Raw genomic sequence first — 27,289 nt, 5'->3', positions numbered from 1 at the left:
CTTGTTGAAGATTCTGAAAAAAATGGTTTAAAAATTGTGTAAGACAAAGAAAAGCTAATTTAATGGAAGCATTTTGGCCTTTCCGGCAGATATCAATTTATTAAATAAAATAATCAAGAATTAATAAAACTTTGTCAAACAATCTCATAATATTGTGTTTGCATTTTTAATAAGTGCAAATGGAATCGGAGCACAAATTGAATATTTCTTGCATTTTGTTCTTTATTATTAAACTAATTTCCATAGTTTTTAGCTCTGAAAATATTGGATAGATTAGGAAGTAAATGTAAATGAACTTAATTAGTGCTCTTCTCGTTCTTGTTGTATCTCATAATAAATCAAGCGATTTAATATAATTAGAACGTTGTCGTGATTTAAATACCAAGTTATTAATGAGACCAAGAATTCAGTCAATTGCTTTCATTCTCATTTCTCTGATCATTGCTGCATTTTGCGATTTTTCCGATTTTTCACATCATTTCTCGCGAATTCAAATCCCGGGAAATCAGTTCGACTAGCGGCCGATGCTGGCGCATCGTCGCCGTGAAGGTTGGACTGCGAGAGAGCCTCTTGCAGACGCGAGCGCTGCGATTGTTTTTCAGTGTGAAGTGGGAGAGTGAAGAAAAGGGGCGTGAAGTGTCAGTGTTGATATTTTTCTTGTGTTTATCCCCGAAAATCCCATCAAATAGTATTATAAATGGTAAGTAGACCCAGTTAAGTTGATCCAGCAAGTGTTGCAGGTGTAATTGGTGCGTCTGGTGGCCGGAAAAGTGGCAATAGTGGGCATTTTTCTCTCAGATGTTCGTCGCCTACAACATCCGCCATTTGTCTCTTCCACCCTATTTTTCTCCTCTTTTCTCCGACTTTTCCTCACACTGTCCACTATCTCTGGCCGTTCAGGAAGTACGATGAGATCACTGTGGCCACACCGGACTGCGATATGGAGTGGGTCTTGGGCATAGCGGGCAGTTTGTGGACGGCGGAAAATGCAATTTTGCAGAGGAAATGTCAAACAATTCACAGTGTAACCTTTTTTGGCAGTCGTGGCCTCAAAATCGATAATTTTTCCCATTCCGCATCGCGCGAGAAGAAGAATTTAATTAATGTACTCTCCCCACCACGGCGCGCCTCTTCAGCGGGGCCGCCGTGCAGATTATTATTATGTAACTTCGCTGGCGCTGGGGCTCTTCTTGGGCGCTCCGTGGACGGATTCTGGGCGCGCGGGTGAATCTTCTTCACTATCGATTATTTCGCTGCTGCGTCTCGCCCACGGGAACTCCCTTGGCAGCCGATGGGAAGCTGAGGCAGAGCGCATTCTGCCGCAGCACTGGCCGCGAGTGGGTGGCAAACTTGCCACCCACATCGGCAATTCCATTGATATTTCGCACTCGTGTCGCTCACGCTCTCCAGACCGCAGTGCCAGTGGCAGCTCCTGGAGGAGTCCTCGGCCAAGAGACGCACAGCAGCATCGGGAGTCGCGGCACAGACTCACTATTTGCATGTGAAATCATCGAGATATTTTAAGCACGTCTCACGGAGACGGCGTTTTTTGCTCGGTGGCAGAGTTCTGGGCTGATGGCGAGGAGGAAGGTGGGATGTAATCAAAACACATGGTTAAAAACGCGAACTCGCGCTCGCCTCAGACACTGAGATGAATTTCCGAGTGGACTGGGCAGATCGGATGAGGCACGATTGCCAGCAGAGCTGTTCTGGGGCCGTGAATGAAGGGTAGGAGAGCGGTCGCTTGCCTCAGCACTTGTCGAATGTTCAGTACGATGGGGAAAACCGTGTCAGAGTTCGTCTGGAAATGAGTCCCAATTTGGGGCTTTTTGTTGGACTGTTGATAAGACAGATGAATACAGAGAATTGTCGATTTGTAATGCACTTTCTTAACCACTCACTTTATCGCAGAAATGTCGCAAGTTTAATAAACTACAGACTATTTTTTGTCACCGCCAAGATGACTGAGATGTCTTCAATGTTATCGTTTCATGAAGTCTTCTTTATTGCCTGTATTCTTGACAATCTAAGATGATGATTCTAGCAGGAAACAAAGCATATTTTAAGTAGAATTCATTATATCTTATAAGATATGATGTCATTCTATGCTATTTTTACTATAGTTCTTTTGCAAAGAATATATTTGTGTAAAACGCCATTGAGACACTTAACAAGCAGTTGATAATTGTTAAACCACTTCTAATGTCAGTGCTTTGAAGCATTTCATCGTCTCTTATCATTCCGGCAGCGAATTGTACAATCATTCCTTCCCAGAACGTAATCAAAGCGAAGTATTTTCCCAAGAAGTGACTCAGGCGTACGGCAGTGGCGGAGTGAGGCGTCGCGGTGCTGGCCAGAGGAAGAGAGGGACACATGGACGGCCGGATGCGGTGCAAATCGATTTTTCTTGATGTGCCTTCGCGTTTGGGGTCACACACAGTGCTCGTGTGTGACTCAAAGTTTTTCCTCTAGTTCAGTGTCTGTCACTTGTGAGTGGCGTTCGTTTCTCGTTAATCCATTTTATACTTTTCGCACAATTGGAACATTTTACAGCAGTCGCGCGCGGGTTCCCAATTTTTCACCTGTTTCACTTACTAGGTGAACACCTCTTGTGCACTCAATTGAGAGTCGTGTTGTGCATTTAAAAGTAGTTTTTTTTCTAGTGATTCTCCGTTTAGATTGTAGATAAAACCATGATCAAATTTTGAGTATGTTCGAGTTGATCGACAGACTTTTCTATTGATTAGCCAAGTTGAAAGTTTGTCACGCATTTTTTTCCCGTGAAAACCAGAGACAATTAGTGCGGAAATTGTTTTCAATTATTATCGACAAAGAGGAAGAAAGGAGAGAAAAGCGCTTTGACTATTCTCTTTATGTGGAAATCGAGAGAGAGAGAGAGCGTATTGCTCACTGGAAAAGCCGGCTTTGTGATTCTATCCTGGAAAAGTCTCTCTCTCTCTCTTTGCCTCTCTTTTCGTCACCCCACTCGAATTTTCCCGAGAGGATGTTTTTCCCTGTTTTTTATTCAACTCATGCATAGAGAGACCTTTTTTCTGGATTGTTGACACAGCGATTTTCCACTGGGAAATGCATGTGAAAGAGGGGCTATTTTTCCCTGGAAAGGACCAGAGAATATACAGGGTGGTAAAATTACCATGATTGCTGTTGTGTTAGTGAGGTGAAAATGTTGAGTGGGAAAATTGTGAAAACTTATTGATTTTTTATTCTGTCATTAAGTTAGATTTTCCTGCAATGCCTCGTGATTGATTTAAGGAGGTGATTGAGTAAGGAAGAGGGGGAGGAAAAGTTGTTATAATTCGTAGAAGTGAGTGTTTTTGAGATAAAACTAAACATAGAATTGTGATTTACTCATGAATGAGTAATTTGTAAATCTAGTGCAAAACGGAATTGATGATTGTGAACAGCACATTTTACCGAGGAAGTTAAAGCATCTCTGTGCGTAATTCAGATGTTGATGCAAAGAGAAAAAATACTGGTAAATCTTCAAAGTTTTTTCCTCAATTCTGTCATAGATTTACATTGAGTTTTATCCGGTTTTTTTTTTCTTGTTCATGCGCTGACTTTATTTTAAGGTTCAGCCAAGAGAGTTGAATGAAAAATGGGAAAAGTTGATTCCCTCCTAATGAATATCTGTGATAAATGATGATTCTCAAATTTAGTACAATGTCAAGCATATCTATTTTAAGTATTGTGCATTCGGAAAATTTCATAACATATAAATACAAATGTGTGAATTTCCTATTCATGGCCAGTTTTACTATGTGGTCTTTTATCTTGGAAAATGCGAGTGCAAATGGCAAATGAGCGTCTGTGTATGTTAAATATAATACAGAGGGCTGAGTCTTGAAAATGGTCAAAATCAGAATCAACAGAACCTCATCGATTTTTAACTTGTTGACATGATCACAATTTTGTAAGTTTTGTGAGTCTTGAGTCAAAATCAGTCTTCGGAATTTTTCGGGAGGGGAAATGCTTTCGGAACGCAGGCAGAAACGTCATTTTGTTGTTTTGATTTGAGCCAAGTTGAGGTGTTTGAGGCAGAAAATGATAAAAATGCTCCTCAAACTTAGGCCAAAAATTAACCCTCAGGCGACAAATATGTGAATAATGTGTATTATTTACGTACAGATGTTCTCCTGCGGTTATACGAGAAGTCCCAGGAGCAGAATGAGACTTCTGCGAGTGATCTTGAGGTGCCCCACGAGATGGGGATCAATTTCTTCCCCTTTGCTAAAATTTCTCCATCAATTTTTTTGTCGAACCAATTGTTCATCTTGTGATTACACTTGGATTTGTACTATCTGTCCACATGTTCAGTTCATTGATTCATAATTCATGAGACTTAAGCACTAAGCAAAGGACGAAGAATTTGGGAAGTCCATTCAATTAAAGATACCTTCAAAACTGAAAATGTTTATGGCAAGGATTATGTATGACATAATAAAATTTGGATTATCGTTGCCTCGACACTGCAAAGAGGGACTCTCAGGGACTCAGCGCACATGGAAAGAAATTATTTTTCGTCTCTGAGCCTCTTACGCGAGCGCAAGAAAAGAGATGCTTATATCTCAGCAATAATAAGGAAAATTATCAATACAAAATTAAAAACAATTAGAATAATTATTCTATTATCCATTTCTGATGCCATCGATGGCCATTTGATACTCTAATTGAAGTAAAATCTTAAAATTGAGACATTGAGCAATCGTGTTGACTCGATGTTCTCATGTCAACACGAGTTGATTGATTTTAAGCCAATTTTGACTCGGTTTCTGACTGATTTTTACTCAAGACTCGCAAATTTCTCAAAATCAGTCAATTTCCACTGATTCTGATTTTGACGAATTTCAAGACTCAGCCCTCAGATAAAAGATATAATGATGAAAATTCACTGTTTGCGTATATGAATATCTAATGTGACTTTTATTTTTATCCCTTGACTTTTTATTCTATTTTTTCATCTCTGGCAAGGATGTGTTTATTTCAAAAGACGAAGAGAAGATGTGAAGATGTAGAGAAGCGAGATGATGATGTGTGTAATAATATTATAATGTCCATCGTCAGAGATTTTCATTTAACCTCTCTTTCGCACTCACGAAAATGCTGATTTGATAGACGTGTATAAGTCATTTGGCTGTTTATGATTTTCAACTCACTTTTCGTCTCATTCTTATGGCTTTTTGCTCTTTCATCTCTTTCTATGTCTCATTGAATCGATGCCAAATTGAAAATTTACCCGAAATTTCCACACAATCCAACTTTTCTCGGATTTCGTATGAAGAAGAAAAAAAAAATGAAAAAGAAGAGTCAATTAGGACAGATTTTGATATTTTGTCACTTTGATTTGATGAAGTATTGTGAAATGTCCATTAATTGATTGAGAAGAAGCTACGAAAGAGCCAAAGTGAGCATTCGTACGATGACTTTGTGAGATATCACTCGAGCATCGTGAGAGTTAAAGGCAATATTTATCAATGCTATCTTCTTTTCCTTATCATTAATGCGCTTTATCAGGGATTTCGGTGTTTGACATTGATGATTTTCTCAAGTTTTCATTGGTTTAGACGTAAAATTGACTTATCAAATATCATTTTGCAAGTTTAATAAGCTAGTTTTTATGCCTTGGAGACATTCCATGAGGCGATCGAATGCCTGGGAAGTTTATGTGTGTTTCTCCTCATGTGTGTGTGTCAGTGTGTGTATAAACAATCACATTAACTGTTTCGAACGGAAATTCTTAAGCGTATATTTGCACTTGATTGAATCAGCAGAAAAAATGCAGTGTGTTACTGAAAACAGTTGGAGTTTGATCCATTTCCCCATAAAGAGAGGAGGAGGAATTTGTGCTCTGGCACTTTTGCATCACGAGACATTGAATGCTGTGGAGAGTGTGGCATTTCTTCGTGCTTTACATAATCAGACCATTGATGTGGATAAATGTGTGACATATACCGCGCGCGCGTTTACTTTTTCCACACTTTTCCATCACGAATGCTTCAAAACAGACGACAGTTCACAAAGTGAACAATAAATTGCATTTATCACACAAATTTCTCTTCTCTCTCAATTCTTATTTACATGCAATTTTGTTGAGGAAGTCAAATACATACAATTCATTGACTATTTGTACGGAATATTTTAGTGATGAATATCGATAGGGCGAATGATCTCATAAAAATTATGACAAACTCAATAAATGTAATGATGGTTTTTGATTTTTTACTGTCTAGCATTGTACGAAAAGTGTGTGTGGTTGACCTCTGGCCGGAAGCGAGGAAAGACTTGAGGCGATGAGTCAAGCTTGGGATGATCAAATAAAATTGTGAGATTGGCAAAAACATGTCGCGCGTCTCTTTGGGAGATAAAGAGAAAAGTTTTGTATAGTGAAAAAGTTTATATTCTGCCGTGAGTTGCGACCTAATAAATAGGTTTGCCAGCCATTTAAAAATAGAACTAAATGAGACAAGACTATAATTTCATAATATTAATCAAAACCACTTGTAAGCTTTCATCTTTAACCACATAATCCTCATGATACATTTATAAAGTCACTGAAAAGTACAATTTTATATCAATTCTTAGCTTTTTCATGCAATCCATTGATGAATCCTGACGAGAAAGTTTATCAGCGAAACACAATTGGAACAATCGCGCAAAGTGACGAATTTTTTTAGGCACAGGAAGACAGTTTTTAGCTGTTCTTTTTTATTTTTGTGCGTGAAATATAAAATTAGGAAATTTATTTTTGGCCTATTTTCCCAAACAACTCATGTTGTGCAAGACACACACTTTTTCTGCCTCTTCGTAGGCCAATTTTTGATGTGTACTTGTGTGTGGAGAAGTTTTGAGTGTGGAAAATGCATCATGCTTTTCCCATTGTGTGTTGATTTAAGGAAGATTAATCACTTCACTTCAGTATGGATTTAATTTGATTAAATTATCAATTCATTCTTTAGCCAATCACACGCCTTTTGTGCTTGTTTTATCCCTCTTTTTTCATCACCCTCACCTTTGGACAAAATTTCGCCTGAATCACTGTGAAGAAATTAAGATTGAGATCTCTGCATGCAAATAAATTCAGACAAATGGAGTGACAATTAGTGAGAGATTTATATTTGATTGCGTTCAATAGCACATATAACAACATTGTTTACTCGCCTTGCGGCTCTTTCGAGAAAATGTACAGTGAAATTTTCAATGGACAAAATGAGGAGGGAGAAGATAAGTGATTCATTAGGCTCATTCCTCTTCCCTGTAATTGATAAAGAGGATTGTCCTGCAATTACATCATTATAGTCTACCTCCTGCCAAATTTAATTTTGTCTTTTGACACCCACTGTGACGTTTTTTACTTAGGAAACGCCGTGAGGGGAGAAATGCGTGCGTTTCTCGGCTACACCCACTCTCTTTTATACCCTCTAGATCTAGAGAGAGAACAACATCAAACCCAAACCTTGGAACATGTTTCATTAGAGAGCATTTGCGAAAAAATACATCTGAATATTGGTGATATTTAGGTTTTTTTTCTTTCTTTCTTTCTTTCTTTCTGGGAAGAATAAACTTTGCGGCAATTGATTTAGGGAGTGGCGAAATACAAACTGAAAATACGAAAATATATCCTTATTTACATATTTACTCAATATTTGTGTATATTTTTCTTGGAGATGCATTTATGGGAATGTTGCAATCTGTATTTCATCAAGTCGCCTCAAGTCTTTGCACTTTGGCAAAATAAGGGGGAAATTTAAATATAGACTTGCAGACAGGAAAATTCATTAACTATTTATTGAACTTTCTGGTGTAATTTATAATTGATTTCAAATAGAATGGAAATGGGAGTAGTTTTTGTTGGATATTTGAGCATTTTAGAATAGTGTTGAAGTGTGAATTGCATATTGTATTCGCAGTGTTATGAACTCTTCGTCAATAGCGTTGGGTTCTTAAGAATTCGTGAATTCATTGAACTGATGGTCTGACAGTTTTGTTTCTTGTTCACATTCTTATTTTTGGCTAGATAAATGTGAAATGTTTCCAGTGTTTACAGAATATTTTAATTCTGATTGATATTTATTTAGCAATCTACCGATTATCTGGCAAACTTCGCATGTTCAGAAGATTTGTAACCATTTTTCTACAGTTAAACAAGCACAGAATTGTCTGCTATGCTCTGTGAAATTGAATAAGACTCTCTAATTGCGTCCTTTGAAGCCTTAACCTCTATATATTAGCATTTTGCTGGCTACATACAACTGAACATGTCCATTTCACAGGAAGCTGAGCTTTTGCCGTTGTTAAGGGGTTGTACAAACTGTTTGGCAATATTTAACGTGGAATAGTTGGTAAATACTCAAGGAAAGAATGGCGTGGAGAGTGTTTGGGCGGCCGGGAAGGGGGCGAGCGAGAGAGAGAAGATGGTGAGTGGGTGAAATGCTGCTGAGCTTCTCGGCTTTCTGCCGCCAGCTGCTATGAGACTGGAGGACGCCCCGGAGGGATGATGGTGGTGAATGTGTGACGTTGTAGCTCTGAAAGTCCGACTGGCGGGCGCCAATCATCGGCTCCAGCATCCAGCCATTTAGCTATTCGACTTTTTCCAATTGTATTTGTATGGGAAGAAGGAGAGATATAACGTTGGTTGGCAATAGATATACAGCGCGGAGCTTTTATGTATATTCACCCTCCACGCGGGAGGAAAAGATAGAGGAGAGAACTTTTCCCTGTTGTGTGTGGCGGAGAGCAAAAAGAAAAAAAGAGTGACATATTCTGTGGGGAGAGGGAAAAAAGAGCGAGTAAATAATGGGATGTATAAAAATTTTCCTTCATACAACTAATATTTATTTCTCTATAGTTTGCGTGATTTGCTACTATTGAAGCGGCGTGTGTGCGGGGGTGTTCTTTTATCTCTGAGCCGAGATCGTGGCGCTTTGGGGATGAATCTCTTGTGGCACGAGGTTTTATATCTCTCACTTTAAGCGATATATCGACTGTGTTGTGTGTGGAAAAAATTGGCGGATACACACAATTTTCTTTTCATTCCACACTCTTTTTGTCCCCTCGCAGCCTCCCCAATCGCACTCTTGTGCGTTAGCTTGATAGGGTGGGACGGAAGTTTGATGGAAGATCTTCTCTCTCTCATCCCCCTTGTGGGTGTTTTTAGTGGGCAATTAAGTTGTTGTTCTTTTTTTGCCTCTGTATAAATACACATAAATTATTTTTTCGTCGTTTCGCTACTACAACCAATATTGGTGGATGTTTGTCTAAAATCTCATCCTCAGTGCTTGGTTTTATAATTTATTGAATATTCTTGTTTTTCTCTCTCACTCTCTTTGCAGTACTTTTTATGATTGTCCATCTTGTTGACTTGTGAAAAATCTGTAACTTGGATTGGTGTGAAAATTGCTGCAAAATTTTTATCAACGCCCAGGATTTCCCCAGTGAAGGAAGGTAAGTTGATCTTGATTGTAATTCTTTCTTTCTTAAAGAAATACATTTTGGCGATGGGGGGATGGGAAAAAGGAGTGAAATGTCTCTGTACATTGACTATAATGTCGTCATAGTATTTTCTTGTCTTGGCGCTTTTCCATGCGGCGCCTCGATGTCGCGACACTGTGCTTCTTCTCTCCATCGCCACACAAACATAGCAGTTGTACTGCAAATATATGTAAAGATAAAAAAGAATAGGGGAATCTTATCGTGGAGTTTGATTTTCTTTAAATTGGTGGAATAAAAGCTGCAAATAAAGCGTCATATCACACTGAATATCTATTCTAATTCTCTCATTAAACACTTATTGAATTGATTCAATTTACATTAACAATTATCACAAGATATTTCCTTTCTTCTCACACTTTGTTCGTTTATGTTTTTTTTTGTTTGGAGGGAAAGTTTTGTTGAGTTAAGGAAGAGGGGGAATAAATAAAAAACTATTTCTCAAATAGTATTGAAGTTCTCTCGTGAGCAAATAATAATAGGAAAAAAAAGAAGTGACCGTGTGATGCGCATGACTTGTGCGCGTGAGTGATGTTCCGATAATTAACCGTCCTCAGGGAGGATTTTTGAGCATTTTTGAGAAAATGCCTCCTTAGAGACCATTTAATGCAGTGTTTGTTTCTCGAAAATGTGCATTTCATGTTGAATTAGCAGGGCAGAAAGAGGGATTCGATGTTCCTGGTGATATCTATACTATGCTGTGTCGCTGCTATTTTCGGTTTCTAAAACTTATCCCGCTGAGAATCCTGGGCGCGCGTCTCTTTCTCGCTCGGCAGCAGCGGCGCCGTGCGGGCGACGAGGACGGCCGTATGGATGCTGTAGGGGTGAAAAGAACACTGCAGTCATATCTCAATGGTGGGGTGGTTATAGTGTTCCACATGATGGTTAATGTTTTTGGGCGAAGAGGGGCGAGCGATGGAAAGAACTGTTGTACTTGCGTGTGGTTAGTTGTGGGGTGTTTCGTGTTTGAGAGCGGAGCTTGTGTGACCCTTCTGGCGGTACAGCATCCCATACTTATTGTCATTCTAGGCCTAACCGTTGTCCCGAAAGGACACTCCTTTAACTCTCCGTGAATTTCCTCTTCACTTCCAAATACCATCTTGTGCCCAAAAGTCACTCAGAATCCGCAATAATAATTAAATATATAGAGTTACACTTTTTCGGTCATTTTCCAATTTGATAGATTTAAAAACGTGTTTTCTGTGCCTAAATAATTGTTAAAAGAAGTATATATATATATGAAAGTGCTTTAGTACCGAATTTGCCTTGAATTCGTCTTTGTCTTATTGAATCACCAAAATTGCCTCTAAGTATAGACAGTATTTTGAACAAATTTTTGATTAAATACCAAAGATATTAGATTTGGAAAGAAAGTTATTCTAAAGGGTGTTTGTAATTCAGCGTATTTGATGTTGAACTTTGAGTTTTTTCACTCTCAATTCGATTGAAATGTAGAGTAAGTATAGAGAAAGAGGGAATAAAAAGTTTGGGCGAAGTCAGAGAAGAAAATTGATAAAAATCTCTCTATATTTCCTAAGTAGTAGTCCTATATTGGAGAACAAGAATAAAGTTTTGCCTCATCTTTCCTTCCCAAATTGTCCCATCCAGAGCAAACTTGCGGAGCTCCATCGCAAACGGGAGGGTGAGATTTGTGACAGTCGTGGCTTTGGTAACTGAAGTGTGGCTATAAAAGTGATAAACGTTAGTTAACTGCTTCTGAAGTGATTCATAAGCTTCCCTTATATTTGAATTGAAAATCCCAGAAAAAGAGAAAGAGAGCGAGAGAGAGACGAGAGCGATGAAAGAGAGAAATTTCTGCAGATTCAAAATGAATTTTCTGATAAATTTCACTTGCATTGGTAAGTTTTTTTTTCCTCTTCCTTTTCTTTCTTAATCTGTAAACATCTGACGCTAATATTCCGCGTCAGATTGAGAAGCGAGAAGTTTATATAGAAAACTATGTTGGCATAAAATGTTGCTTTTGCACTCAACACACTTGCCATGGAGTTGAGTTGGCTGGACTTGAACATTTGGTCAGTGCGGACATATGGGAAACACCGCCAATTGCTCTCCAGCAGCAATATCAACATCATCCAGAAACCACTTTAACCGATATTTGAGTCTGCAGAAGCACTATTGTAGCACTTTCAGGCGCACTCTGTGGAGTTCTGTAGCAAAATTTACCTTTCCACGGAAATTTATTGGTGCTTCACGGCAACATTTCGCCTAAAAATGTCCAAAAGTGGCTGATATTTATTTTTCCCACCATCAAATCCATATAGCCTGTCAAAATTTACCAAGAGCTCTGAGCTCGGAAATCCACTGCAATTCAACTTCCATTGATTTGCGTGCTTTTTACACACTCAGTGCAAAATACCTTGTTTCTTTTTTTCTTAAATGAGGGTGTGAAAGGTGGAGTGATAAATGAATTGTCGTTCATGTTATTTGGCTTTGGCAAAGAAACTTTATCGCAACAGAAACGCTGTGGATGTTAATCAATTTCCAGTTGTATAGAGAAACTTTCTACAGACTTCTAATAAGTTTCCCCATGTAATTTAAACATGAATTGCTTGTCTTTCTTGTGTGGAATTTTGACTGAATTTCAATTGCAATTTGCTGTTTAATTAAATTTTTCACACTCAATAATGTTTAAGGTTGAGGAAAAATTTTTATGTTTCTTTGTAATATGTGTGTGTATATATATATATTTTATGAGATGCCAAGAGTCTCAAGTTGCAAGGATCAATGAAATGCTCTACTCTTGTGCTTTTTCTTCATTTCCATGGTGCTTCACACTCACAATGGTGAAGCTCAAACGCCCTTTTAAAGCTTAATATGAGGTCTTTCTTTTCTCCATATATAACATTGAAGGTTTCCTCCAGCATGAATTTGTCAAAAAAAAAATGAGGAAAAGCACACGAAGGAGCGAGAAAAGTGCCGCGCGAGTTGGGTGGGAAAGGCGAGAAGATATGGGAATGAAATCCCTTGTCTCTCGCCCTGTCGTGTCATGCGCTTGAAAGTCAAGAATGGGGCTCTTTTTTTTACTCCCAATCCCGACGCCACTGCCGAGAGGAAAACGATAGCAACGACTCTGTGTGCTTGCGTGTGTGTGTGGAAAATAGAGAGAAAATTCCCCGGCATTCCCTCTTTCTCTCCTTTTCACTGGAGGTATTTTCATCAAGGTACTGGAGAGTATCTGACATCAAACAACTTTTCACTGTCTCCAGTTGTCTCTGCCTCCTCGGCGGGTGATAAACATTGTGTGTGTGAGCGTTCGAAAATAGACTAAGTAGTGATGAAACTGATTTAATTTCCATGTAATTTCCTTCCACCGCTTTTTTTTGTACAAGAGAGCACGTCTTTCGTTGAATGATTGTGTCGCGCAATTGACGATGAATTGGTGGTCGAAAGAGTAGAAAAAAAGAAATAAAATGGATCGCGATTCATTCTACAACAATTTGGTGAAGATATTTTGTCCATGCGAAGAATGCTTTCCGTATTTGTATTTTGAGGAATTCGAGAAGACTCAGCAGAACCAGGTTAAAAAACATTACAATATATTCTCTTGTTCTATTCTGGAGCGCATTATGATGCGTGAAATTTAAAGGGCGAGACGAAGGGGGGAAAAGTGTGTTGAAGGCGCAGAAAGAGAGGTGAAGATAGGGAATTGGAAAGTGAGAAAAGATATTCCTGTGAGATAGGGAAGAATGGCTGCTGGCAAGAGAATCTAAGAATATTGAGGCATGAAGTCAACGACTTTTCAAATACTTTCCACCCAACTTTTCCGATTTGTATTTTCTCTCCATGTGCAATATTGTAGTCAAGTGCAAGATTTTCTCATTCAATCCCCATTACTTTTCTCCGTTGAGCATTTTCAAGGGCTCTTGACTATGTTAAGGGACACAAATATGATACGATAAAAGAATGTACGGTGAGATCGATTTGTTTCTCTATATTCATATTGTGTAAAATAATTCTTGGGATTGATAAACATCTGCTTTGACTGGCTTATGAAGGCCAGGATTTTTCCGGTCAAGCCTATTATGGAACTGATGTGAAATTGAATACTTTTTCGTGAGAAATAGGTAAAAATATGTTGCCAAAATCAACACAAATGATGTTATAAAATCATATTGTACGTATTAGAGCCTCTCGTGGCAATTATTTCAGATTCAAATTTTACAAAAGCCTTCAAGTGCTGACAAAAATCATCAAAATTTGAGTATATAAAAGAGTTACAGTTGAAGTATTCATTTTCCTCTCGAGTAAAATTGATATAAAAATCACATTATAATCAATTATGTGTTTATAAAGAGCACTTGAAGAGTAAAGAGCGTATTTATGCATGAAAGTTGTGGGTGAATGGCAATGAATGCACATTACATTGTACATATGGAGGCAAAAAACATTACAGGAATTCCTGTTGGATTGTCTTTGACGAGGGAAACAGACAATGGGAAATCCTGAAAAGGATAAAAGTTGCAAACAAGTAAATTGCAGTGATACAAACAATTTAGAGACCGAAATAGAATGAACGGGATTCTTGGATGGGGAGTTAAGAAGAACTTTTGTGAAACACACATAAATATATACATCATTCATTTATCAAGTGACCTCTTTTATTCCCGTTTGTCCTTTTTTTCTTCCTTTACATTTCTGTCCTTTAAATGCCAACGCTCTTGTATTGATTTTTTGCAATTCTTTTCATTGTACTGTCATGATTCCCTTGTCAACATGATAACACTGAACGTCGCCTATTTCAAGTCTTCTTGATATTGCTTGTTGTCTACTTTTTTCTGGAATGCGATGGGGAAATCTTCCCGGTAAAAATCATATTTTCTTTGTCATGCCTTCAACTGTCTTATAAGGTAATTATTGTCTTGAATTTCGTCGTCAGTCAATCGAGGATGAGTCCATTAAATCACATTAGGGAGGAAAATACCTACTGTGAGTGTGGAATATATTCTTTATTTAATCAATCTTGAGTGTGTTTATGTAATTTTCGTAATTCTATATCCCTTATGTGTGGGGAATTCGACGAACGGGGGATGAATTCAATAATCCGCTGTGGACATAAGCCACTCTCTCAGGAGGAAATGACACATTGTGTATAGCTAGAGAGCTAGTGTGTATATATACATGTGTAGCTTTGCAGAAAGGCAAAGAAATATTGAATTGTTCGCCATGGAAATTCGCTTTCTTCGGCGGTGATTTTTTTTTTCTCAAAGAAATTGACTGCTAAAGTGTTTCTCTCCTTCTGTTTCAGTTCACAATGGCCACGCTATCGCTGAGGATCAGTTTAGAGGGTGGACGTGTCACGAAGACAATCCAATTTGATCCGAGTACAACAGTATTTGATGCATGTAAGATTATTCGGGATAAATTTGCTGAAGCTGTTCAGGGACAACGTGAGTATAATATGAAAAAATGCGCAATTTGTCTTGAGAAAATCTCCTGACTGCTGGGATATGTTGTATGCACAGCTCAAGAGTATGGCCTGTTCTTGGCCGATGAGGACAATCGTCAGGGCGTGTGGCTGGAGTCTGGCCGCCACTTGGGCCACTATTTCCTCCACAATCACGATGTGCTCGAGTATCGGCGCAAATTGCGGACGCTGCGCGTGCGAATGCTGGACGGAGCGGTGAAGACAATCCTGGTGGATGACTCTCATCCAGTGTCACAACTGATGGTGGTGATTTGCACAAAGATTGGCATTACAAATCACGAGGAGTACGGCTTGGTGCGTGAGGAGAATGAGAAGCAGAATGAGAATTTGCCCGACAACAAGTTCAGTACATTGACACTGCGTCGGAAGGTGGCGGAGAAGGATCGCGACGCGAAGATGGAGAGCCTGAGGAAGAAGCTGAAGACGGACGATGAGATCAATTGGGTGGAAGTGGGCAAGACGCTGCGCGAGCAGGGCATTGATGAGTCCGAGACGGTGTTGTTGCGACGAAAGTTCTTCTATTCCGATCAGAATATCGATTCGCGCGATCCGGTGCAATTGAATTTGCTCTATGTGCAGGCGAGAGATGCAATTTTAGATGGAACACATCCGGTCACACAGGAAAAAGCATGTGAATTCGCAGGTATTCAGGCGCAAATTCAATTTGGCGACTACAACGACAAGAAGCACACCACTGGATTTCTGGAGTGAGTGTTTTTTTCCTTCTCCTTTCCTATTATCTCGCAGTCACATCAATACACAATTAACTTACAATCTCTGGCTTCTTGTCTCTCTCCCTCTCTCTCGCTCTGTCTCGCTGCAAAACCTCGCACAGCTTGAAGGAGTTTCTGCCGCAGTCGTATGTTCGCGTAAAAAGCATTGAGAAGAAGATTTTTGCTGAGCATCGCAAGCATTTCGAGTCGTCGGAGATTGATGCAAAGGTGCTGTACACAAAAACAGCCCGCGAACTGCCAACTTATGGCGTGACATTCTTCCTGGTGAAGGAGAAGTTGAGTGGGAAGAATAAATTGGTGCCAAGATTGTTGGGTGTGACGAAGGACTCTGTGCTGCGCCTGGACGAGAAGACCAAGGAGATCCTCAAGACGTGGCCACTGACCACTGTCCGACGCTGGGGCGCTTCGCCCAACACCTTCACACTGGATTTCGGTGATTATGCCGATCAGTACTATTCTGTGCAGACGACAGAGGCCGAGCAGATTGTCCATCTCATCTCTGGCTACATCGATATCATCCTGAAGAAGAAGCAGAGCAAGGATCACTTCGGCATTGAGGGCGATGAGGGATCGACGATGGTGGAGGAAAGCGTGGCGCCGTCAAAGTGAGTGGATTTTGGAATGTGGAGAATTGTTCAGGGAATTTTTGCACTAATGCATGTTTATTTGACACACAGGGCAACATTCTTGCAGCACGAGACGAATAAAGTGGGCAAAATTAATACGGAATCCCTGGCAAAGCCAGTAATTATGCGCGGTTCTGACGGTAAGTAAATGTGGAGGATATTAATCATTTGATGTAAATATAGGATGCAGTTATTTTCCCTCCTTTTTTCGCTGTTTACACTTTGAAAAACACCCAAAAACATACACACACACACACTGTTAAATACCAGCAACAGCCATAGATATAGAATTTAGCCACGGTTTTCTTAGTCTTCACTCTAGATTTATTATTCTGTCTTTTTATTTCTTTCTATGTAAAAAAAAATCGCAATGGATTTATTTGTTGCAAATCGTGTATGTAAAAACTCGCTGATATTAGGAGAAAAACCATACACACATGGCGATATGACGAATGTACAGTACGGAGCGATTGTTGGACAGGTGAATTTGGCTCATCAGCCGCCATTGGTAAGTTTTCATGCTTGATTGTTTCTCCCTTTGATGAATTAGCAAAGAAATGTGCTTCAACTTTGTATTCTTTATGTACAAAAACAATTATTTATTTCCTCATTTTTTTCCTTTTACATTTCTGCATCATTGTACAATTAATTAGTTATTCTTAGCATTAGATTTTAGCTACAAACCATTGGATGACTAACAAAATTTAAAGAAAATACAACTTTTCTTTTCATGCCGCCTCCTAAAATGCAAAATCAAATAACTTAGGCGTAGGTGAATTTAATCAGAAGGCAGTTTTCTCGATCAACTAATAATCCCTTTCTTCTCTCAATCGTTGCAGTCGAAGGAGATTCGCATAAGTTCAGTGCTAACAGAGCCGCAGCGTGCTCTTTTGGGCTATATTTCCGCTGGGCGTGAGGAATTGGCGAGAGCTCAGGAGGAGTTGCAGACCAAGGCGGAGATTCCTGATCTGGGCGATGATCCGCACTCGATTGAGTGGCGCGAGAACACGCTGGAGTCCTCGAAGCAGCTCGTGACGACGCACATCGCCACCATGAACGCCGCCACGGCGCAAGTGGTGACGGCGACGCAGCCGGATGATGTTGATCACGAGGCTGTCGGCGAGGCGGTGACACAGATCACGCAGAGCATCCCGACGGTGACGAAGGAAGTGCGCCTGTTGGCGGCTCTCATGGAGGACGATCACAGTGGCGATCGTCTGCTGGACGCCACGAGGCGTCTGTGCGATGCCATGAGGGATCTGCTGAACGCGGCGGAGCCCGAGAGCAAGGAGCCGCGCCAGAGTCTCCTGAACGCCGCCAGTCGCGTCGGTGAGGCCAGCACGCAAGTGTTGAGCACCATCGGCGAGGAGAGCCCAGAAAGCCGCGAGTTGCACGACATGCTCCTCGCCCTGGCCAAGGCGGTGGCCAACACGACGGCCGCCCTTGTGCTGCGCGCCAAGAGCATCGCCGCCAGCGTTGAGGATGACGACACGCGCAACAAAGTCATCGAGGCGGCCAGCCAGTGCGCTCTGGCGACCAGTCAATTGGTGGCTTGTGCCAAAGTTGTGGCGCCGACGCTCCAGAACAAAGCGTGCCGCGATCAATTGGAGGCGGCGGCTCGCGAAGTGGCGAAGGCTGTCAACAATTTGGTGGCTATCTGCAATGAGGCGACGGACAATCATCAGCTGCGCGGGGATTTGATGGCGGCGGCGCAGGAAGTGTCGCGCACGCTGAAGGAACTGCTGGAGCACATCAGCTTGAGTGCCAGGGAGAGAGCGAGGCTCGTCCAGGACGATCATCCCATGGACAATGTCCTTCTCACTACGGACAAACTCGTGGCCTCGTCAGATCCTCAAGAGATGATCAAGCAGGCGAAGATCTTGGGCCAAGCGACGGCCAGATTGATTCAGAATATTCAAGGTATGATAAAAGCACGATTGAATTAGTGAATTCTATATTAATTGCATTGTGGTTTCTTGCAGGCGAGGCGAAGGATCAGTCCGACGAGGAGCTTCAGAGGCGTCTTTTGGCTGCTGCCAAGCAATTGGCCGATGCAACTGCTCGTCTGCTGGAAGCGGCCAGAGTCTGCAGCACTCATCCGCACGATTCGCAGAATCAAGAAGCTCTGCGGACGGCGGCTGAGGAGTTGCGTGACATTACAACAACGGCGGCCAATACGCCGGCCATGAAGCGTCGTCTGATCAATCGTCTGGAGTTGTCGGCCAAGCAGGCAGCTTCTGCGGCTACTCAGTGCATGTTCGCGTCCCGGAATGCCACGCAGTACAGCAATGATGATCAGGCTATTGAGCCGCTGTTGCTGGACTGCAAAGCCACGGCGGATGCCATTCCGCGCCTTGTCATGAGTGCGAAGAACACCATTGCGCGTCCTGACGAACCATCTGCGCAGCTGGGATTGATCGAGGCGTCGGAGTCTTTCGTGGAAGTGGGATCAAACTTTGCCGGATCGGCTCGTGCTCTTCAGCCTTCGGTGTCTGACTTCACGGCTTCCCAGCAACTCTCGCGCACGACGCATCACTTCAGCCAGACGATTCATGACCTCAGATCGGCGGCGTCTCGCGCCAGAGAAGCATGTGGCGGACAAGAGTTGGAGTCAGCAATTGATGCTGTTAACAATCTCAGGACTGTCCTGAATGAGACTCGTCGCGCGGCGCAACAGAACACGCTGCGCCCGCTGCCTGGAGAGACGCCAGAGAGCACGGCGAAGCAGCTGGGCGCCAGCAGCAAGCAAGTCGGCGTGGCCATGTCGCAACTCCTGTCGGCAGTGACGCAGGGCAATCGCTTGTACGCCGGAGCGGCCGGCAGGGACACTGCTCTGGCTCTGGGTGACTTCACGAAGAGCGTGCGTGGCGTTGCAGCAACGAACAACAATCCTATTGTGATTAATGCTGCTGATGATGTCATTCTGACGTCCGTGCGGGTGATTGAGGAGGCGCAGAGGATGCTGCAGAACATTGGCGATCCCGTGATTCTCACGCAAACGGCGAGGGAAGTGCAGGTGGCGCTGGAGAAGACGGTGGATTGTCTGCCTGGACAGCGAGAAGTGGATGACGCTCTGAAGACAATCAATGAGCTGAGCGAGGTGATTGCTATGGGTGAATTCCCGCCTTCGAGCAAATCCTACGGTCAATTGCAGACAGAGCTGAAGTTTGCGGCGGAGAATCTGAATGCTGCCGGTGGAAGAATCGTTCAGGCGCACGCAAGCCCTGCCCAGTTGGCCAGCACAAGTCAGAACTTCAGTCAGGCTTACAAGGAACTGCTGACGGTGTCGCTGGAGATGGCTGGTCAGACGAAGGACGAGGTGGTGAGGAATAACGTCGTTGTGTCCATTCGCGGAGTCTCCAGGAGCTCTTCAGCTCTGCTCTTCACGGCCAAATCCGTGGCTGCCGATCCTGAGCAACCGAATGCAAAGAATCACTTGGCGGCAGCCGCCAGAGCGGTGACTGAGAGCATCAATTACCTGGTGGACATGTGCACATCGGCCGCTCCTGGTCAGAAGGAGTGCGACAGGGCGATTCGCACCATTGAGAGCCTTCGTCCGATGCTGGAGCACCCGAAGGAGCCTCTGAACGACATGGGATACTACGACTGCTTCGAGTCGGCCACGGAGAAGTCCGCCAGCCTTGGGCATGCCATCAGTGAGATGATCAACAATGCCAAGTCGTCGCAGTACGTGGAGTTTGGTCACTCGGTGAACATGGTGGCGGAATCGATGCGCGGATTGATTGAATCTGCCGCTCAGTCGGCATATCTGGTCGGCACGAGTGATCCAACCAGTGTCGCCGGACGTCCGGGACTTGTGGAGCAATCCCAGCTGCAAAGAGTCTCTCAGGCAATTGAGCAGCACTGCCAGGTTCTGTGCAATCCCGATGCTACACGTGAACAGCTCATTTCTTCACTGACAACCATCGCCAAGCAGACGACGATTCTGTGCAATATCTCGAGGTGAGTGTGGAATTTGCTCAGTTGCAAAGTTGTGGCGTAGAGAGTAAATTAATCATTTGTCCGCAGGAATGCCAGTACGAACACGAGCAATCCAGTGGCGAAGCAGCAATTTATCTATGCGGCGAAGGATGTGGCCACAGCGACGTCTGCTCTGGTGCAGAAATCGAAGAACTTGGAACGTGACACCGCACAAGCTCGTCAGCAGTGTGCTGAAGCGACGCGTCCGCTGATGGATGCTGTGCACTCATGTCGTCAGTTCGCCTCCTCGCCGGAGTTCATTAGCATTCCGGCGCGTATTTCGGGCGAGGGTTATCGCGCCCAGGAGCCGATTCTGCACGCGGGCCGATCGGTTCTGGACGGCGTGGTGGAGATGGTGAAGACGGTGAAGACTCTGGCCGTGACGCCTGACGATCCGCCGGTGTGGCAACAGTTGGCGCTGCACAGCAAGCCCGTGTCGGAGAGCGTGAAGCGTCTGGTGGACAACATCAGGGAGAGGGCGCCAGGGAAGGTGCAATGCGACCAGGTGTTGAGCACGCTCAACACTTGCGCCAGGGACTTGGACTCGACCGCCCTGTCGATTGGCATTCAGGGCTTGGCGCCGAAGAGGGAGAACAACTTGCAGGGCTTCACGAGTCAGACGGTGAATGCGGCGGCCGAAATGGCGGACAAATTGGATGCCGTGCGCGCGGCGGCGAAGAGGAATGCCGAGAGCTTGGGTCATGCCGTCACTCAGATCTCCAGATACGCCGTTCCGCTGACAAATGGCGCAATTGGGGCGTGTTCGCATCTGATTCACTCGAGCCAGCAAATCACGCTGCTGGACCAGACGAAGTCCGTGATTGAGTCGGCGTCTGATCTCGTGGAGACGGCCAAGGATGCTGGCGGGAATCCGCGTGCCACGAATCATCACACGCAGCTGGATGAGTGCGTGACGGCGACACGAGAGGCTCTGATGGAGCTCAACTCAACCGTCGAGAAGCTGGCCACGGAGAATGGCGTGGTGACGGGATTGATGGAGCAGATTTCGCGCTCGATTACACGCATCACGGACAAACGCCAATCGTTCCTGGGCGTGAGTTCTGTAGACAACTTCGTGGACTATCAGACGCGCATGGTGCAGAGCGCCAAGGAGATTGCACGGTTGGCGAATGAGATCAATGCCAAGGCTGGCACAGATCAGGGGAAATTGCCGCAACTCTGTGTGGACATCACGAATCACTACATGCAGCTGGCGCAAGACTCGATGGGCGCCTCTGCCACGACGACCTCCTCGGACATCTCTGTGCGCATTCGCAACACCGTGCAGGAGTTGGGCTACTCCATCTCGCAGTTGATTCAATTCACCACCGGCATTCGTCCGGATGACGCCAATGCGCTGGCCGATGTGGCCAGAGGCGCTCGGGATGTCACTGAGAAGGTGTCTCAAGTGCTGGCGGCTCTGCAGGCGGGCTCACGCGGCACTCAGGCGTGCATCAACGCCGCCAACACGGTGTCGGGCATCATTGGCGATCTCGATGCCACGATCATGTTCGCCACGGCGGGAACGCTGCACAGTGATGGCGATGGGACTTTTGCCGACCATCGCGAGCACATCCTGAAGACGGCCAAGGCTCTCGTGGAGGACACGAAAGTGCTTGTGGCCGGGGCGGCAGGATCGCAGGATCAACTGGCGTCGGCTGCTCAGAATGCTGTAACGACGATTTGTGAGTATTGCAGGGTTTTTCTGGCTTCACTTGAATGGCGATTCACTTGGCGCTGCTTCTTGTTCTTTGCAGTGCAATTGGCTGAAGCGGTGAAGAGAGGCGCCAGCAGCTTGGGATCCGGACAGCCGGATTCGCAAGTGATGGTGATGAATGCGGTGAAAGATGTCGCGGCGGCTCTTGGTGAATTGATAAATGCCACGAAATTGGCGTCTGGCAAGTCAATTCACGATCCGGCGATGAACGACATGAAGGAGAGCGCGAGAGTGAGTACAAATTGACTAGTTTGAAACTTTTCTCTTCTATGGAAGTCTTTCTGTTGGAGAGAGAGAGAGAGAGAGTGAGAGTGATAGATGAAGTCACTCTCTCATGGTTTAATAAAACTAACAAAGTGTAACTTGAGAAAGCACACAAAGTGACGCTGCAAGACTTGAAAGCGTCTCTTGCCAATGATATGGAGAATTGCTAAGGCTTCTGGGTGTTTTATATATTTCCTTAATGGTACAATTCTAATCTAATTTATTGACTATTTTGTGTGGTGAATCAATCATTATATTCACATTTACTAATCTCTATGACGACTTTGTTCTACTAAATTGGATTAAAATGTTGATAAAATTATTGAGGAAGTGTAAATGTTAGGAAATTGGTAAAAAAAACTTTTGCTTTTATCGCTAAGAAAGCTTTTTTTCTAAATTTTATTAGTCTATTAAAAAAGAAACAAAATTGCCTAAAATAGTTTGTCAGATTTGCGTAACAAGTAACACAATAAATAATAGTGAAGATAAAAAAACTAATTCTACTTGAAATAACAGTCAATCATTGATGGAAGATAATTTATTTTATGTATTCTATTTTATTGTAGAAAAAAAGACGAAGTGTCTAAAAGAAAGAGTTTAGCAAAAAAAAATATCATTCTGCATCTTGTTGGTGTCTGCACGTAAAAGCCGCACAAGAATCTCGAATCTTCTACCGCTATTTCTTGTTCTGCAATATATATTATTATATTTTTTAAAAATAATTAATTTTTGGAGAACGGTATTTGCATCCCCTTGTTTTGCTACACTGTTTATTTGTATTTCTTTTCAATTTATTATTTTCATTTATCTCACACAAATGATGCTTTTGCTATTATTATTATTATTATTCATTCTATGTTGAGCGAGAGTTTTATATTTTATTCTACTTTGTTGTTTTCCCTACTCTTTTGCCAGGTACTTAAAGACCTGTTTGAGGTGTCTGCAAATATTGTCGACACAGATATCACAAATGGATTGTCAGATTTAGTATTGTAGAGAGATGAAGAGAAGGAGGAGAATCTTATTTGTTTTCTTATTGTCCATGACTGTATTATTGTCACTGATCACACACTTTATTAGTTGTTTAAAGTAATTTGTGTTGTTCGATCGAATCATTGTTTGAGAATTGAGAACAAGAATTTGCGGAAAAGTCTGGATTCATCCACAAGAGGACAACGAAAAGCAACACTGAGAACTCGATGCAGCAATGATATTTTTATAATTTTAGTGCTCTTAAGAGCAAAATAACCAACGAAATTTTCTACTAACGAAGTGCCATAAAAGAGATTTTCATTTCACACATTTTGTGTTCTTTCAACTTACTTAACTTACAATTTTTTTTTATTTTGTGTTTTTATACGAAACATAAAGAGAATTAATAATTGATATTATATAATTTTACATAACACTGAAATAATATTTGTATAACAATAAAGTGAGAAGCGAAGCAATTCTTTTATATCCTGGAAAAATTGGTGCGTAAATCACATGCGACTTTCAAGGTAATGCAATTGGCAACAAATGACTGATTTCCATATGAGATTCTCTGAAGCATTTCAGTGTTAAGAGAGACGAAGAGCAGCTATTAGACTTTCTTCCTGTGCTTCAGGTGATGGTGCTGAACGTGTCGACGCTGCTGAAGACGGTGAAGGCCGTGGAGGACGAGCACACGCGCGGAACGCGTGCCATGGAAGCCACTGTGGAGGCGATAATGCAGGAGATTCGCAGCCTGCAGGTGCCGCCGGGGCCGGGCGGTCCGCCGGCCACACCGGAGGATCTCATCCGCGTGACGAAGAACGTGACGTTGGCCACGGCGAAGGCCGTCGCGGCGGGAGCGTCGAATCTGCAGACGGACATCGTGGCGGCGGCAAATCTGGGCCGGCGCGCCATCAGCGACATGCTGAGCGTGTGTCGCTCGGTGGCGTGGTCGTGCGCCGAGACGGCGGATCTGCGTCAGCGCACACTGGACGCCGGCGCGGCCGTGGCGATGGCGTATCGTGATCTGCTGGAGGCGGTGCTGAAGGGCGCCTCGGCGGACGAGCGAATGCACTTGTCGCGTCGCGTGGCGAAGTGCGTGACGGACTTGGTGGCTGTGGCGCAGCTGCTGAAGGGCGTGGATTGGGTGGATCCGGAGGATCCCACCGTGATTGCGGAGAACGAACTGCTGGGCGCGGCGGCATCGATCGACGCGGCGGCGAAGAAGCTGGCCAGTCTGCGTCCACGACGCAACTCGGACATTAAGGTGAGTTGTTTATTTGAACATTTCCGATGTTCTAACAAAGAGCGGCTCCGGCCGCAGATTCTCATTTTGTGGTGGTGGTGATGTTTACAGTGAGATATGTTTGATATTCTTGGTTGTTGCTATTTGACTATCACCCAGGAATCAAACATATTATTACTGTGGGCATTCTTTGGTCTCTCTTTCCTCCTTTCGACACTATGTATCTTCATGAAGTGGTAATTACTAGCTCTAATGTTAATACTAAGTCCCAGTTCTAGAATAGTATCGTCTTAGATTTCTAGTAGTGGTGATTGAGGTTTCTTAGACAAGTATATTACTGATATTCTATTAAATATAGGATTCTTGTGTTGTAAATTAAGAAGTCAAGAACACTTTCTGAGCAATTAGATAGAAAGACAGTGATTAATTGCCGACATAGTCTGAAATAGATTGTTCATTGTGTTCTTTTTGTGCCAACAGTTGGCGGATGAGAACCTGAAGTTCGACGAGATGATCTTGGAGGCTGCCAAAGGCATCATGGCGGCGTCTTCGGCGCTCGTGCGCGCCGCGAATGCCGCGCAGAAGGAGCTGATCGAGCAGGGAAAGGTGGCCAGACGTCCGCTCACGTCCTCAGACGATGGGCAGTGGTCGGAGGGCTTGATCTCGGCGGCGCGTCTCGTGGCCGCGGCCACGCACAGTCTCGTGGAGGCGGCGCAGAATCTGGTTCTGGGCGTGGGCACTGAAGAGACGCTGATTTCGTCGGCGCGCCAAGTGGCGGCGTCCACGGCGCAGCTCTTGATTGCGTGCAAAGTGAAGTCCGATCCTAACTCGGAGTCGGGCAGACGACTGCAGGCTGCCGGCAATGCCGTGATTAAGTCCACGGACAATCTGGTGAGGGCGGCGCAGCAGGCGATTGACATGGAGGAGGAGCACATCCTGAAGATCAACACGAGCATGGTAGACGGCATGGCGCAGGAGATCAATGCGCGATCGGAGGTGCTGAAGATGGAGCGACAGCTGGAGGAGGCGCGCAATCGTCTGGTGGCCATTCGCCAGGCGAAGTACAAGCAGAAGCAGATGGCCGGCTACACGGACGACAGTGACACGGACACGGGCAATGCGTCGAGTTATCAGTATCAGAAGCAGACGCAGTATGGCTACAACACGCCGCCCCCAGATCAATATTCCGCCTCTGCGTCGTACGGACAGAACTCGAGCTTCAATCGATCGGCTCTCAATGCCACACCGCCGTCGCCCAGCTTCCAGAACACCTCCACGTCCACGACGTACCACCAGGCGGCCGTGCCGCCGCCGCCGCGCTCCACCTTCCTCACGGGCAACGCCATTCCGCGGCCGTACCACGGCACGGGATCCGACTCCAATTCGCCCGTGGCGACGCACAAGCCGCTGGTCACGCAGAGCAGCAGCGGCAATCTGGAGGCATGCGTGAAGGATCTGCACGAGAAGACACTGGGCAGGTCCGGAACGACATTCAGCACCTTCAAGGGTCCCGCGACGACGGTGAGGAGCGAGGAGAGTGGCGCCAGCAAGCAGAGCAACGGGCAGAACTATGAAGGATTCACAGCAAGGTGTGGGGATTAATTGCTTGCTTTTTTCGCTAATGAGCTCTAAACTCTCAAAAATTTGCACTTGTACAGTAATTGGAATGATCCTTTTTGTCTTTTGTGTAAATATCCTGATCGAAATTAATTCCCTAACAGTGAATCGAGTGCAAATTTGCGTTTGCTTGTTCTAATTGGCTAACCTTTAAAAGAAAACACTTTCGTTCGCTCAGATACGAGACGAAGAGGTACGATCGGCGCGACGACGAGTTCCCGCCGCCGCCGCCGCCGCTCGAGCAGGACTTCGAGCAGCACTTCTCGAAGATGAGCGTGAGCGAGGGCGGCGGCAGTGTGAAGTTGAGCCAGGAGAGCGACGCGCGCCAAGTGGGCTCGCAGCAGCGCATCCTCGAGCGTCGCATCATCACGACGACGACGGAGTCGCGATCGGAGCACAAGACGCACACGCACAACTTCCGGCTGGACAAGTGATCGAGTGACAGAGATGGAGTGTAAATAGGAGCCGCGATGCCATAAGATTGTCTCTCCGTTTTTCCACTTCTTTTCGCACAATTCACACACACACACAATTCTGTGGATATTTCATCGAAAGAAAAGAAAGAGAAATGAATGAAAGAAAAGGAAACGAAGGAAAACTTGCCTTAACAATGTGTATTGTTAACATAAAGTGGATACAAATCAACTATTGATTAACGTAGATGGTAGATCTTTTATTTTTTACTTAAATATATTAATACTGTTAATTCACAAAGTGCCAGATTTTTAATACAATCTAACATTTTTACTAGAATATATTTTATAAAATGAGAAAAAAAGAGAAACGATTTACTTCGCAAAATACCCATAATTGTCCATGGCCTGAATCCAAGGGAGAACAAGGGATGGTTTAAGGAATGAAAAATAAAACAAGGGATAACGAATAGCTTGGCCTTCAAAGTCTCAAAACAATAAATAACGAATGAATTTTAGAGATGAACAAAGTTTAATATTGTGTATTTTTGACACTTGAGAAAGGAAATGGATAAACGAGTAAAATGCAACAATTATGCCAAAATTCTTCCTCCCACTGCTTTTGTATGTACATAGAGTGGTAAATAAGAGTCTTTTTTGTAAGATTATGGTGTTTTTCCCCCACAAAAATGCTATGTAACTATTGTATTTAACATCGAAACTTAAAGAGAAATAAAATCCTTTTAATGAACCCACCGTGCGT

General features: G+C 43.6%; 1 protein-coding gene across 3 annotated transcripts; it reads left to right on the top strand.

Annotated features, from left to right (window-relative positions):
* Positions 1 to 599: 599 nt before the first annotated feature.
* Positions 600 to 27,277, top strand: LOC132261053 (talin-1). 3 transcript variants are annotated; one of them, XM_059759566.1, is made up of 14 exons: positions 600 to 700; positions 9,351 to 9,462; positions 14,774 to 14,915; positions 14,991 to 15,660; positions 15,789 to 16,292; positions 16,365 to 16,453; positions 16,733 to 16,821; positions 17,153 to 18,233; positions 18,296 to 20,276; positions 20,343 to 21,979; positions 22,052 to 22,242; positions 23,885 to 24,517; positions 24,977 to 26,085; positions 26,292 to 27,277. In XM_059759566.1, the coding sequence occupies exons 3-14, from the start codon at positions 14,780 to 14,782 to the stop codon at positions 26,545 to 26,547; spliced, it is 8,376 nt and encodes a 2,791-aa protein (XP_059615549.1). In that variant the 5' UTR covers positions 600 to 700; positions 9,351 to 9,462; positions 14,774 to 14,779; the 3' UTR covers positions 26,548 to 27,277. The 3 variants fall into 3 exon arrangements, with proteins under 3 accessions (XP_059615549.1, XP_059615548.1, XP_059615550.1); XM_059759565.1 differs by lacking the exon at positions 600 to 700 and adding an exon at positions 3,163 to 3,496; XM_059759567.1 differs by lacking the exons at positions 600 to 700; positions 23,885 to 24,517; positions 24,977 to 26,085; positions 26,292 to 27,277 and adding exons at positions 3,163 to 3,496; positions 23,191 to 23,722.
* Positions 27,278 to 27,289: the final 12 nt, after the last annotated feature.

This window comes from Phlebotomus argentipes, unplaced genomic scaffold (assembly GCF_947086385.1).
Source record: "Phlebotomus argentipes unplaced genomic scaffold, Phlebotomus argentipes genome assembly scaffold_18, whole genome shotgun sequence".
In the NCBI taxonomy this organism is placed as follows: Eukaryota; Metazoa; Arthropoda; class Insecta; order Diptera; family Psychodidae; genus Phlebotomus; species Phlebotomus argentipes.
Note: the sequence above shows the minus strand (reverse complement) of the source record. Positions and strands in the feature narration are given on the sequence as shown.